This window comes from Leishmania martiniquensis, chromosome 21, assembly GCF_017916325.1.
Source record: "Leishmania martiniquensis isolate LSCM1 chromosome 21, whole genome shotgun sequence".
NCBI classification, from domain to species: Eukaryota; Euglenozoa; class Kinetoplastea; order Trypanosomatida; family Trypanosomatidae; genus Leishmania; species Leishmania martiniquensis.
The window spans coordinates 745,001-757,500 of NC_090156.1; the positions used below are offsets into that span (position 1 = coordinate 745,001).

The window sequence follows — 12,500 nt, forward strand, 5'->3', positions numbered from 1 at the left end:
CGGCGCCGACGCCAGCAACAGCCCCTGCTCCCACAACCATTCGTGATACATCGTGCCTCTGCAAGCAGACACTAGCGTCCGCCGTTACGCTGCCGCCGCGTACAGCCGTTGTGTACGATACATCTATGCTAGACCATATTTCTCCGGATCCTGGGGAGTACGAACGTCCTGCGCGGCTGCAAAGCACACTTGACCACCTCACCGCTATTGGCCTCCTGTCCTGCTGCCAGCGCATCCCAGCGCGCACGGCCAAGACACGTGAGCTGCTTCGCGTGCACTCCAGGGAATTGGTCGACACCATCGATCAGTTGGATTTCGTCGTGGGTATACGCGATGGCCGAAGCAGTGTCATTGGGCAGGATCTTTTCGCGAGCGAGCATTCCTCTCGTGCTGCGCGCATGGCTGCCGGCTGCGTCATCGAAGCCACCAAAGCCGTACTCAGCGGTGCAGCTCCTAATGCCTTTGCCCTCGTTCGCCCACCCGGACACCATGCTGGCCCGGACAACGCCGCTGGCTTCTGTCTTTACAATAACGTCGCCGTTGCCGCACGCGCGGCTCAGGCTGACCTGATCGCAGCGAGGGCGGAGTGCAACCCGGCCGATGACGCTCAGCTGCCACGCATCCTCATTCTGGACTGGGATGTCCACCACTGTGACGGGACGGAGAGCATTTTCTACGACGATCCATCTGTGCTCGTTGTTTCACTTCATCAGTACAGCAACGGCCGAGGCCACGTGCTTAGGAAGGTCTCCTCCGCTGCAGTCAGTCGGCCTGCGGAGATGCCCACTGCCGACAAGGAAGACATCACCGCCGATGACCTGGCGGCGCTCCTTTCGCCGGCTTCCGTCCAGCCCCCGCCGGCTTTGATCCCAGAGGCCTTGCCCGGCCAGGCAGCCACAGCCCCACGCGAAACCTCAACGGAGGGCCGCCGAGCGCGCACCGCCGTCGACTACAACAAGCTGGCGGTGCAGATGGAAGAGGACAGCGACGCTGAAATCGCCGCTCTCTTTGGGGTTGATTTGAATGCTGCGTCCTCCAGCAGCAGCAGCAGCAGTTCCTCCTCCTCGCCCTCCAGCTCGTCGTCCACAAGGGCTGACAGCTCGAGCACAGCAGTGAAAGGCACGCGCCGTGCCCACTATGTCGGTGACACCGTCGGGCTCTCCTTCGATGAAACGCCTCTTCGAGGTGTCACCGCCGCCGAGGAGGAGGAGGAGGAGCTTTTTTATCCCGGCACGGGACATCTCAGCCGCGTGGGCGGTGATGCTACGGCTGCGGCGCAGGGGCGCAACATCAACATCCCGTGGCCTGTTCACGGCATGGGTGATCTTGAGTACTTGCAGCTTCTCCACGAGATCGTCCTTCCTGCAGCGTGCGAGTTTCAGCCAGACCTGGTCCTGATCAGCTGCGGTTTCGACAGCGCTAGCGGCGACCTGCTTGGTTCCATGCACCTGACTCCATCGGGGTTCTACGCTATGACACGTCTCATCGCGCACCATTTTCCAAGACTCGTCGTTGCGCTGGAAGGTGGCTACAATGTCCGGAATGTTGCGCTGTGCTCGGAGGCGGTGATGCGTGCGCTGCTGGAGGGAAGCGGCTGCTCGAGTGATCAACTGCCAAAAAGTCGCATGCTCTGGTGCCAAGCGTCGACTCTCGTTGCGGATATTAAGAGGATGCACGCCCCTTACTGGAGCTGCTTTTCCGGCTATCGTGAAAGTGGAGAAGAGAACGGCAAGTGCTGAACCCACCCTGCTCATCTTCCCATTGGCGGCATGCGAATGCGGTTGACAGGGCGACAGCACCACGCCCAAACAAAGGGAGAGAGAGATACAAAGATGAAATAAGAAGAAACGCGGGGTCAGCGCTGGCGACGCGCTGTGCTACAACTAAGCTCCCCGCGCAAGTTTGAGGCATCCTTTTAAGGGTTCAATTCCCCGCTCGTTCTGAACATTACGAGTGCTGACTCGTCTCTCGTCATTCATGCCCCGGGGTGTGCGGCTCAGCGGTCCCTGCTCACTCTCCCCGCTATTGAAGCACGCCCGTATGAACACAAGGAGAGTGCTCTTTAGCTTTGGTGTGCGTACTGTGCTCCACAGTGCTTTCTCTACGTGGCAGCGTACTCCGCAGCAGACGCTTTGCGGACCTCGGTGCCTTAGAGTGTCATGGGTAGCGCTGTAACGGTGCTCCGCAGGCTTCGGTGTGGTACCCTCATCTTGCATTGTTCACCCCTTCATACACGTGCGCTCCATGCCGCCGTTCTACTAGGCCCGCGTTCGTGCCCTTCCGCTCCGCCTAAAGCCCCTCCCCTTTGCCAGCGCACATTCGCCATGGAGGCAGGAAAAAAAGATGTGATGTGGTACCGTAAGGGCCACGGCCTTCATGTCGATCTATCTGTTCGAACACGCGCAGATACGCTACTCATGTCCTCTCGCCTACGTGGCCTGCACTAACAGGTGTGAGGAACGGGGATGTGAGACGATCACTGTATTTCCCTTCCCCCCTTTTAAATGGAATATGACCGCTGCTCTTATGGCGCGTTTCGTTGAAGCGTCCAACACGACCTGCGAAGGCGCTGTACATCGCACCATTTCACTATATAGTGCTGCTTGGCATAATCACCTTGGAGCACCGCCTCGTCAGTGGCGTCACGTGTTGCCGCTCACAGAGCAATAGACTCATATGGAGCACTCGTTCGCCGGACAGACCTGTGGCGAGGTCTAGAAAAGAAAAAGCAGCGTCGAGAAGTGGTAAGCGCCGTAAAATATCGGGCACTGGAGGGCTTCCCTTGGTGCATTCCTTATGCCAGGGAGTCTACCCCTTGCAGCACCGGGGAGGAGCTGCCCGCAGTACTCTTGCACCTTCAGCTGCTTCATTAGGCAACCCGTTGCGCATCTTGTCAGGTAAGTAAAGACGCGATGGCGCATGTCGATTCTCTGAGCAAAACCAGCTCTGTATCTGCATAGCTCCTGATGGCCACCAATCGGCAACCTTCCCTCCAAAAGCTAAGGGAGGTTGTTAGCCATGCACAGCCCATCGTCGCTGCTATTGCACTCCTGTAGCATGCTTTTTTTTCCAGCAGACGCGACTTTGGCCACCACGGCTCCAAAGTGCAGCCCGCTACCCTTCCGCGACTGGCGACGATGTCGAGCCGCAGGCCAGGGACCATGCAGTGTACTTGCTTCCCGGTTGCTTCGGCAGCACTCTCTCAATGTAATGCTTCATGACAAAGATGAGAAGATACGCTGCGCCTTGATGGCGCCTCCTATCGGCAGACACCTGCATTCATCACCCTCCTGACTACAGCTTCTCTCCCTCCAAAGGCCCCATACCCGCTGGCAGCAACATTTTTCGAGTGCAGCATCATCGTTGAAGCACCAGGTCAGCCCTAACATTGACCCCCGCCAGCCCCCCACGCGCAAACACTCCTCGGCGGCCTTCCAGCTACACAGCCTCGCGACCGCCCTCCGTGCCGTCTGGATGCAGTGTGGGATTACCTTCCGCTACATTCGCACCCTTTAGCGTCGCCCCTGGTAACTTCTTGTGACCCTTCAGTGTGCAGCGAGGCTCCGCCATGTGCAGCCTCGTCTCTGAAACGCCTGCACGACTGATAGCAGCCTTGTAGTCAGGCACAGAAACCAGGTAGCCGCTGTCCTCGAGCTCGTCCAGATGACGGAGCTCTAGCTTCTAGTAGACGCAGCCCTCGGTCCTTTGCGAACAGCTGACCGCACTCCTGGCTCAAGCACGAGGGAATACTGATGAATTGTCTTCTCCCGCAGACACACGACAATGCGCCCCGAAAAACAAAGCGGAGCAAAACCAGCCAGTGCCTTTGCAGCGGGCATTAGGGAGAGTCGATAGAAAGCACCACTGCCCTCTCCTTCTTCGGTGCGTTTCTGCTCCCTCGTACGCGCCTCTCCTTCGTGTGGGCTCACCCTCCTCGCTCTGCGATGATTACTCGACATGAGGCCCGATCTTACAGGGACTCTCTTCTTTTTTTTCTGTGTGCCGTCTTCCCTACCACCCACTCTCGCATCTCTCGTGCGTGTGCCTGCCTGCCCTCGTTCCTACTCACGGACTTCCGCCTTGATCCTTCACCCCACCCTTCCCGCTTTCTTCCGTGCGTCCTTTCCTTCCACCTCTCCTTCGGCAAACCCAACAGGTATCCGCCTGCGCGTGCCAACCACACAGGTAAGCACGCACTCACACCCACTCACCCACAGACGCCCAACCGTCATCACTGCACGTGCCCCTTGTCGGCCCGCTACTGCTTTTTTTTTTGCGAATGGAGTTTTTTCAGGTGGTCGATCCGGTAACGCTGGCGCCGTTGCCGTACACGCACGTGGCGCTGGAGCTGGCAGTGAGCGTTGTCTGTGCGGTACTACTTGGTGTGTGCTTGCATGTCTTGCCAGGAAGACTGGTGCACCGATCAAAGGCGGCCAGTCTGAAGGTGCCTCGCGAGGCCTTAGCAGAGGTCACAGCACCTGCTTCGGGGCGTACCGCGCCCAAGAAGCTTCCCACCTCCGTCTCCCTCGATCCCTCTCCGTCTGCTACTGCGTCAAAGGCGCCGACGAAGACGGATCAAGCGCCTTCGGCTGCCGTGGCTGACAGCACGCTGGACAGCGCCCTCGAATCGTTCTTCGAAGAGGAAAGCCTTCTCAAGGAGGCTCTCGTAGACACAGCAGTGCCGTCTGCGCTTCCAGAGGATGGGACAAGACCAGCTGGCCAGGCGCGTATGCAGATTGCCCAGTCGTCCCCCAAGGAGTCGAGCGAGTTCTCCAAAGAGCTAGCCGCCAAGATGACTAAGGGGCTGCAACGCAAGGCTCGCCCGGCGAGCGCTGCTCCTCCGCCCATGACGGCACCGATACCGCCGGTGAAAAAAGAGACGGCTGACAAGAAGCTGGAGGACGCCCTGGACGCCTACATGGCGGAGGAGGAGCTGCTGAATGAGGTGATGCTGGACAGCGCTCTGGCAGCGGCGCACAGAGCGGCATACTCCACCGCATGAAGACGTCAGTGCACGGCAAGGGGAAGCGAGAGGGAGTGCATGCCCAGGCGCAGTGACACCCATCGGTTACCTCCCCACCCCTGTCCCTCGATTTGACAGAGAGCATAAAGGTCAAGCCCGTGATGAATTGACTTCTGCGTCTGTGCAGAAGTGCTCCGTTCATGTACCAGCGCACATGCACGCAGAGGGTCTCCATACTCCCCTTCTCTGCACCGCGCCGAAACGCGCCTGCGAAGAGCGCCGCGTGACCGGGACTCCATCTTCTCTTAACTGCCACACTGTCCGGGGCCACGGAGCGAGCGACTGCATCCGTGTCTCTGTGTCTCTCGCCAGGCACGGCACAGTGAGGGTAGCGGGACATTGATCGAGGTGCGCGCGGCCAGAGTTACTGGGTTGACCTAGTAGTATGAGCTGGGCGCTGCGCAGCGGCGAGTGGGGATGACATGGTGCGTGCGCATGAGCGACGTCATAGCAACTCTCTCGCCAACGACAAGTAGGGGGCCAGCGAGCGCAAAGCTGCCGAACTCCTCGGCGCCATGCAGGTGGATCTGGAGGCGCGGATCACCGGCTTTGCGTTTCGAAAGTCCGACCTGGCGGTGGCCGCAGGGCCGCCCAGAAGAGCGGCTGTCCACAGCGCTGCTGGGCAGTCTACAGAGAGCTGTTAGTCTGATGTACCAATCGCGTGGCGACCTCTTTGCATACACGCTTTTCTCGCGTTTTTCTTACGCAAGGTGAAAAGGCTTACTGAGACCGGCAAGTGATGGGCGATGCAGTGATCACTGCCCCTCAACGCAAGGTGCATGCCTGTTCTCAGCTTCTGCTGGTACGGTGGGCAGCTTCGCCGTGTCGAGAGCAGGTGTGCATGAAGCCATTTCTACCGTGAGAGAATCACCTGCGGCTTTGTGCAGCTGGAAACGATCATGTCGAAGGGGGTGCACGATCGCTTCTGCAACGCACTACCGCCATCGACACCAGAGCTGCGCACGGGTAGAATCTGCCGCTGCTGCGAGGTGTCTCTCCCGCGCCGGCCCCGACTTTCTGGGTGAGCCCACTTGCCCTCGCGAGGCCTGCCAACACTGTTCCTCCGCTCGCGGACACCGGCAACTGCCTCTCGAAACGCGACGCCTTCGCTTAGCGAGCTGGGCATAGAGCGACGGCTCAAGTGAGAGCGCCACACAACATTTGTCCTTTGCTGTCGACCCTGCGGGAACCTGATGAGCTTCGTGGCCCTTCCAGCAGCGCCGTGGCACCGGAAGTTCCATCCATAACGCAAACGCGTACACAGCGCTGGGGACCTCTGCTCATGTTGTGCGATGCGGCGCATTTCGTGCCGCTACTGTGGGCAACTGGAGAGTCTCCCTTGATTCAAAGGAGCCCCTGATAGGCCTACAATGTGCCCTGGGTCGCCTTTGTGTGCGCTTGGGCTATCGTGCTAAATCGTGCCACGGCCATGTGGAAGTTGTGAGTGTGTGTTCCCCATTCAAGACCTGCGTGAAACGTCCTCCGATAGGGCGGGCCCACGTTCTCCTTCCTCAGTTTACAGGGCCCACCTTTACAGCCCTTCGCTTTCTTTTCCTGTGTCGTTTTCTCGTAGCGTGCCGTGCGACTAGGGAGGGATAGCGCTGTTTCACAAGTCCAAGCTGGCCTTCTACTCGCAGTAGTTCACACCTCTTGAAAGGCTCCTTGCGTTCGCCATTCAGGCGCCTCGCATTTCCAATGCTCCGTCTACTATCTGCCGACTCCCGTTGCCACACATGTCTTTCGGGCATGCTTGTCTCCTCAGCTAGTCGTGCACCTGCCGTCGGACGTACCAAAACTGGACAGGGGCCTCCACATACGATATTTTTCTTCAGTCATCCACCCGGCCGGGGTTTTCGTCTTTTGCAGGGTTGTCTCACTGCAGTGCACCTCGAGCGGTCCAAACGTTGCTGCGCCGACCCTCATGAATGCGCAGCGGGGGTGATCTGTCGCCCCCTTTTCTTTCGGAGCTCTGCTGCGTCTTCTCATTTCTTTTAACTGTTTTGGCTCGCCCTTCTCCGCTTCCTCGCTTACGGGCGCTATCGCCTCTCCTCGCTGTGCTCTCAGTGCAGCAACGTCGGTTGTGCCGCGCTCCGCCGGCGTACACAGACAGGTAAGCACGCGCGGCCATGCATGGCCGCCTCTTCTTTATGCCGTAGTGAAAGAGAGCTGCAGGAGCATCCATAAAAAGAGGGTCATTTAGCTCTCATGCGCCGCTTGACCCCATCTCGTCAAGGCGCTTCAGCGCTACTCCTCTCCTCTGCTTTCATACCGTCCCTCGCGCGATATCCTGAAGAGTTTGGCTATTCACTTTGGCGTTCGTCTTTTCACGGTTGACATCTGGGGCGTTTTCGTTTCCCTAATGCAAAACAGCAGCGACCCCCACCACTCGGCAGCGGCGCAGTCGAGAACGATCCCTCCCCCTGTGTTCGTCGACGTGTCCAGCTGTCAGTGTCGCTCCTGTGTCCGAAACGCAAGCACCACAGCTGTCGACGAGGCTTGTATATCCGTTGCAGAAGAGTCCCTCACGGAATTCATAGCCGCGAACCACGGGCCGCACGCTATACTATGCCTGCTGCTGTTGCTCTCCCTCTCTGTATCTCTCGCTGACTGCATCTAGGCTGCGTAATACTCCCCTATGCGCACCGCCGTGCTCCCGACAGGGACATTGACTGTGCCGCGTACCATGTGAACCTTGCAGGCGCCGTTTGCGTGCACTACCCTCGCCGGCGCACTCCACGCGAGAAATTGAGAGTGTGGTGGTGGCAGCGAACTCCTGCCTGCATCGCCGCGTGCACGGGCGGTGAGGTGTATGCCAGGGAAGCACTGACTGCACTTCTCCTTTCTCAGTGCCCTCACAGGCTACTCCTTGTAGGGCCGTATGCCGAGGGGACGCTAATTGCTGACAAAAGACTGCCACGGATCCTTCAACAGCGCCCCTTGACGTACCCACGCCGACGGCACCTGTGCGAAGGGCAGCAACCGTATGGAGAGCGGCTTCTTGAGCGTGACCTGATAACGTAGGGTCTGTCTCGCACGCATGCACTGCAGGTGCTACGAAAAGGTCTCGCCGCACATACCGGGCCTAGCATCGGCTAGACGCCTCAATGGCAGCATGCGTGGCCCACAGTGTTGCCGTCGCGAGCACTGGCACATGCAAACATTTGCATGAGGATGACACAAATCAGAAGGGAGCCGCGTTTTGTTGCGCTGGCGGTGCATGGACAGCGTTTCGAAGAGGGGGTGGGATCGGCTGAAGACCCTTATCTCGCATACATCTCTGGCCGCCGCTGCGCGTAGCCTCCTGCGGCGCAAGCGTGGTGGTGCCCCTTAGACTTGCGTGGTCGACTGCGAGGCGCCAAGGGGGACTAGGGCGCGTCTGAATACACCTATTCGTCAAATCCTTCTTCCGCGGCGGACACTTTCGGCGGCGACCACATCCCCCCCAGCACGCTTCCCTGTTCTTGGACTTGGCCGCATCAACGCCACCTCTGAGCTGTGCGCCCTACGCCGGTCCATCTCCTTGAAACGGGGAGAAGACTTGCGATTATGAACCCACTCTCTGCCTTTTGCGATCGGACCGCTGCCGGCCGTTGCCCGCACGCCCTCGTCATGCTATCGAGGGGCACACCGAGGCAAAGCTCCGTGTCTGCTCGCATGATTGCCGGCCAACGCCAGCTCACATTCCCGCCCGCATGCGCCTTTCTCTTGCATTATTCTGAGTGCCCCCCGCCCGAGGCTGGAGTGTCTGATGGCCGCTCTTCCACGGATGCCGTTGTGCTGGCGCCGTCGCCACTTCGCCGCCTCCCGCCTTGGTGGCGGTTTCCTGACCGCATACCAATGAGGGTGCGCCACCTTCCACCGCTTTTGACTCTCCGCTGATGTCTTCGCCAGCGCTGTTGGCTGCTGCGCCTAAGGCCGTCCGTTGAACGCTTCTGGCCTTCACATCCTCTTGAGAGGCGCGCGTGATTTGTGAGCTGGTCTACAGCGTGGGCTTGTGCACGACTTTGAGTGTCATTGCTGGCAACGCCTTGCGCACCGACACGGTGGCTACCATGCCGCGGCTGCTCTTTGCGGCCGACCCCGTGCAGGCTTTCCCTCGCGCTCAAGGCGACCCGGAACCATACCGCCCCCTTTTCGCACTCCATGCATGTCATGCGCGGTGCCGCACGTAACGGAGTGCTCATCAATCCCTGCCTGACTCTCGCCGAGAAACAGCTCGCAACGCAGTGCGCAGTCCTCCATGTGTACGTCTGCCAAACACCCTACCTGTACGCACCGCACCTGTGCCCAAGGAGTATGCTGGGACAACGACGAGCCGCGGCAGCCTTCGGATGCGCTTGGAGCACTGCCAGTGCGTGTCTCCGCAGCCGGACCGCTGCTCAAATCTCCCAAACGGTGTATGTACAGTACGCGGACGGTGCGTTTCCACCTCAACACCTCTTACTCTTACAACCAAAGTCTGTTATCGCCATTTAGCCATTTCTACAGCTGCCGGCATCCGCCACTTCCTCAGCGAGGCCTATCACTGCCATATGGCAATATACTTGCCCGCCGCCAGTTGTCTCAATCTCCCCCCGCAAGCCCTGTTAATAGCTTTTATTCTCTTGCATCACCTCCCCCTACACCGTCTGCATGAAGCCGCGCCATCTCGAGGCCTCAAAGCGCTTCAACCAGCCGCTTCCCTCTGTCTTCGCACCTTCAGCGTCACATGAATGGAGTTCGCCGAAATCAACCGCTACCAGAAAAGGCTGTACGAGGCTACTGTTAAGGGTTAAGGGTTAAGGGTTAAGGGTTAAGGGTTAAGGGTTAAGGGTTAAGGGTTAAGGGTTAAGGGTTAAGGGTTAAGGGTTAAGGGTTAAGGGTTAGGGTTAAGGGTTAAGGGTTAAGGGTTAAGGGTTAAGGGTTAAGGGTTAAGGGTTAAGGGTTAAGGGTTAAGGGTTAAGGGTTAAGGGTTAAGGGTTAAGGGTTAAGGGTTAAGGGTTAAGGGTTAAGGGTTAAGGGTTAAGGGTTAAGGGTTAAGGGTTAAGGGTTAAGGGTTAAGGGTTAAGGGTTAAGGGTTAAGGGTTAAGGGTTAAGGGTTAAGGGTTAAGGGTTAAGGGTTAGGGTTAAGGGTTAAGGGTTAAGGGTTAAGGGTTAAGGGTTAAGGGTTAAGGGTTAAGGGTTAAGGGTTAAGGGTTAAGGGTTAAGGGTTAAGGGTTAAGGGTTAAGGGTTAAGGGTTAAGGGTTAAGGGTTAAGGGTTAAGGGTTAAGGGTTAAGGGTTAAGGGTTAAGGGTTAAGGGTTAAGGGTTAAGGGTTAAGGGTTAAGGGTTAAGGGTTAAGGGTTAAGGGTTAAGGGTTAAGGGTTAAGGGTTAAGGGTTAGGGTTAAGGGTTAAGGGTTAAGGGTTAAGGGTTAAGGGTTAAGGGTTAAGGGTTAAGGGTTAAGGGTTAAGGGTTAAGGGTTAAGGGTTAAGGGTTAAGGGTTAAGGGTTAAGGGTTAAGGGTTAAGGGTTAAGGGTTAAGGGTTAAGGGTTAAGGGTTAAGGGTTAAGGGTTAAGGGTTAAGGGTTAAGGGTTAAGGGTTAAGGGTTAAGGGTTAAGGGTTAAGGGTTAAGGGTTAAGGGTTAAGGGTTAAGGGTTAAGGGTTAAGGGTTAAGGGTTAAGGGTTAAGGGTTAAGGGTTAAGGGTTAAGGGTTAAGGGTTAGGGTTAAGGGTTAAGGGTTAAGGGTTAAGGGTTAAGGGTTAAGGGTTAAGGGTTAAGGGTTAAGGGTTAAGGGTTAAGGGTTAAGGGTTAAGGGTTAAGGGTTAAGGGTTAAGGGTTAAGGGTTAAGGGTTAAGGGTTAAGGGTTAAGGGTTAAGGGTTAAGGGTTAAGGGTTAAGGGTTAAGGGTTAAGGGTTAAGGGTTAAGGGTTAAGGGTTAAGGGTTAAGGGTTAAGGGTTAAGGGTTAAGGGTTAAGGGTTAAGGGTTAAGGGTTAAGGGTTAAGGGTTAAGGGTTAAGGGTTAAGGGTTAAGGGTTAAGGGTTAAGGGTTAAGGGTTAAGGGTTAAGGGTTAAGGGTTAAGGGTTAAGGGTTAAGGGTTAAGGGTTAAGGGTTAAGGGTTAAGGGTTAAGGGTTAAGGGTTAAGGGTTAAGGGTTAAGGGTTAAGGGTTAAGGGTTAAGGGTTAGGGTTAAGGGTTAAGGGTTAAGGGTTAAGGGTTAAGGGTTAAGGGTTAAGGGTTAAGGGTTAAGGGTTAAGGGTTAAGGGTTAAGGGTTAGGGTTAAGGGTTAAGGGTTAAGGGTTAAGGGTTAAGGGTTAAGGGTTAAGGGTTAAGGGTTAAGGGTTAAGGGTTAAGGGTTAAGGGTTAAGGGTTAGGGTTAAGGGTTAAGGGTTAAGGGTTAAGGGTTAAGGGTTAAGGGTTAAGGGTTAAGGGTTAAGGGTTAAGGGTTAAGGGTTAAGGGTTAAGGGTTAAGGGTTAAGGGTTAAGGGTTAAGGGTTAAGGGTTAAGGGTTAAGGGTTAAGGGTTAAGGGTTAAGGGTTAAGGGTTAGGGTTAGGGTTAAGGGTTAAGGGTTAAGGGTTAAGGGTTAAGGGTTAAGGGTTAAGGGTTAAGGGTTAAGGGTTAAGGGTTAAGGGTTAAGGGTTAAGGGTTAAGGGTTAAGGGTTAAGGGTTAAGGGTTAAGGGTTAAGGGTTAAGGGTTAAGGGTTAAGGGTTAAGGGTTAAGGGTTAAGGGTTAAGGGTTAAGGGTTAAGGGTTAAGGGTTAGGGGTTAAGGGTTAAGGGTTAAGGGTTAAGGGTTAAGGGTTAAGGGTTAAGGGTTAAGGGTTAAGGGTTAAGGGTTAAGGGTTAAGGGTTAAGGGTTAAGGGTTAAGGGTTAAGGGTTAAGGGTTAAGGGTTAAGGGTTAAGGGTTAAGGGTTAAGGGTTAAGGGTTAAGGGTTAAGGGTTAAGGGTTAAGGGTTAAGGGTTAAGGGTTAAGGGTTAAGGGTTAAGGGTTAAGGGTTAAGGGTTAAGGGTTAAGGGTTAAGGGTTAAGGGTTAAGGGTTAAGGGTTAAGGGTTAAGGGTTAAGGGTTAAGGGTTAAGGGTTAAGGGTTAAGGGTTAAGGGTTAAGGGTTAAGGGTTAAGGGTTAAGGGTTAAGGGTTAAGGGTTAAGGGTTAAGGGTTAAGGGTTAAGGGTTAAGGGTTAAGGGTTAAGGGTTAAGGGTTAAGGGTTAAGGGTTAAGGGTTAAGGGGTTAAGGGTTAAGGGTTAAGGGTTAAGGGTTAAGGGTTAAGGGTTAAGGGTTAAGGGTTAAGGGTTAAGGGTTAAGGGTTAAGGGTTAAGGGTTAAGGGTTAAGGGTTAAGGGTTAAGGGTTAAGGGTTAAGGGTTAAGGGTTAAGGGTTAAGGGTTAAGGGTTAAGGGTTAAGGGTTAAGGGTTAAGGGTTAAGGGTTAAGGGTTAAGGGTTAAGGGTTAAGGGTTAAGGGTTAAGGGTTAAGGGTTAAGGGTTAAGGGTTAAGGGTTAAGGGTTAAGGGTTAAGGGTTAAG

At 55.7% G+C, this 12,500-nt stretch overlaps 2 protein-coding genes across 2 annotated transcripts in view; both read left to right on the top strand.

The window, feature by feature from the left end:
* The window catches only part of LSCM1_04801 (uncharacterized protein), a gene marked incomplete at both ends in the record, with an annotated part of 1,929 nt that extends 190 nt beyond the window's left edge, over positions 1-1,739 (top strand). Inside the window, one exon of the mRNA XM_067322290.1 lies at positions 1-1,739. This exon is cut by the window's left edge and continues 190 nt beyond it. Within this exon, the coding sequence (XP_067179087.1) occupies positions 1-1,739 (1,739 nt within the window).
* Positions 1,740-4,279: 2,540 nt separating this feature from the next.
* On the top strand, positions 4,280-5,002 carry LSCM1_04802 (uncharacterized protein; the record flags this gene model as incomplete). The annotated part of the gene is made up of 1 exon (XM_067322291.1): positions 4,280-5,002. One exon carries the CDS (start codon positions 4,280-4,282, stop codon positions 5,000-5,002), a length of 723 nt encoding a protein of 240 aa, XP_067179088.1.
* Between the last annotated feature and the right edge of the window lie 7,498 nt (positions 5,003-12,500).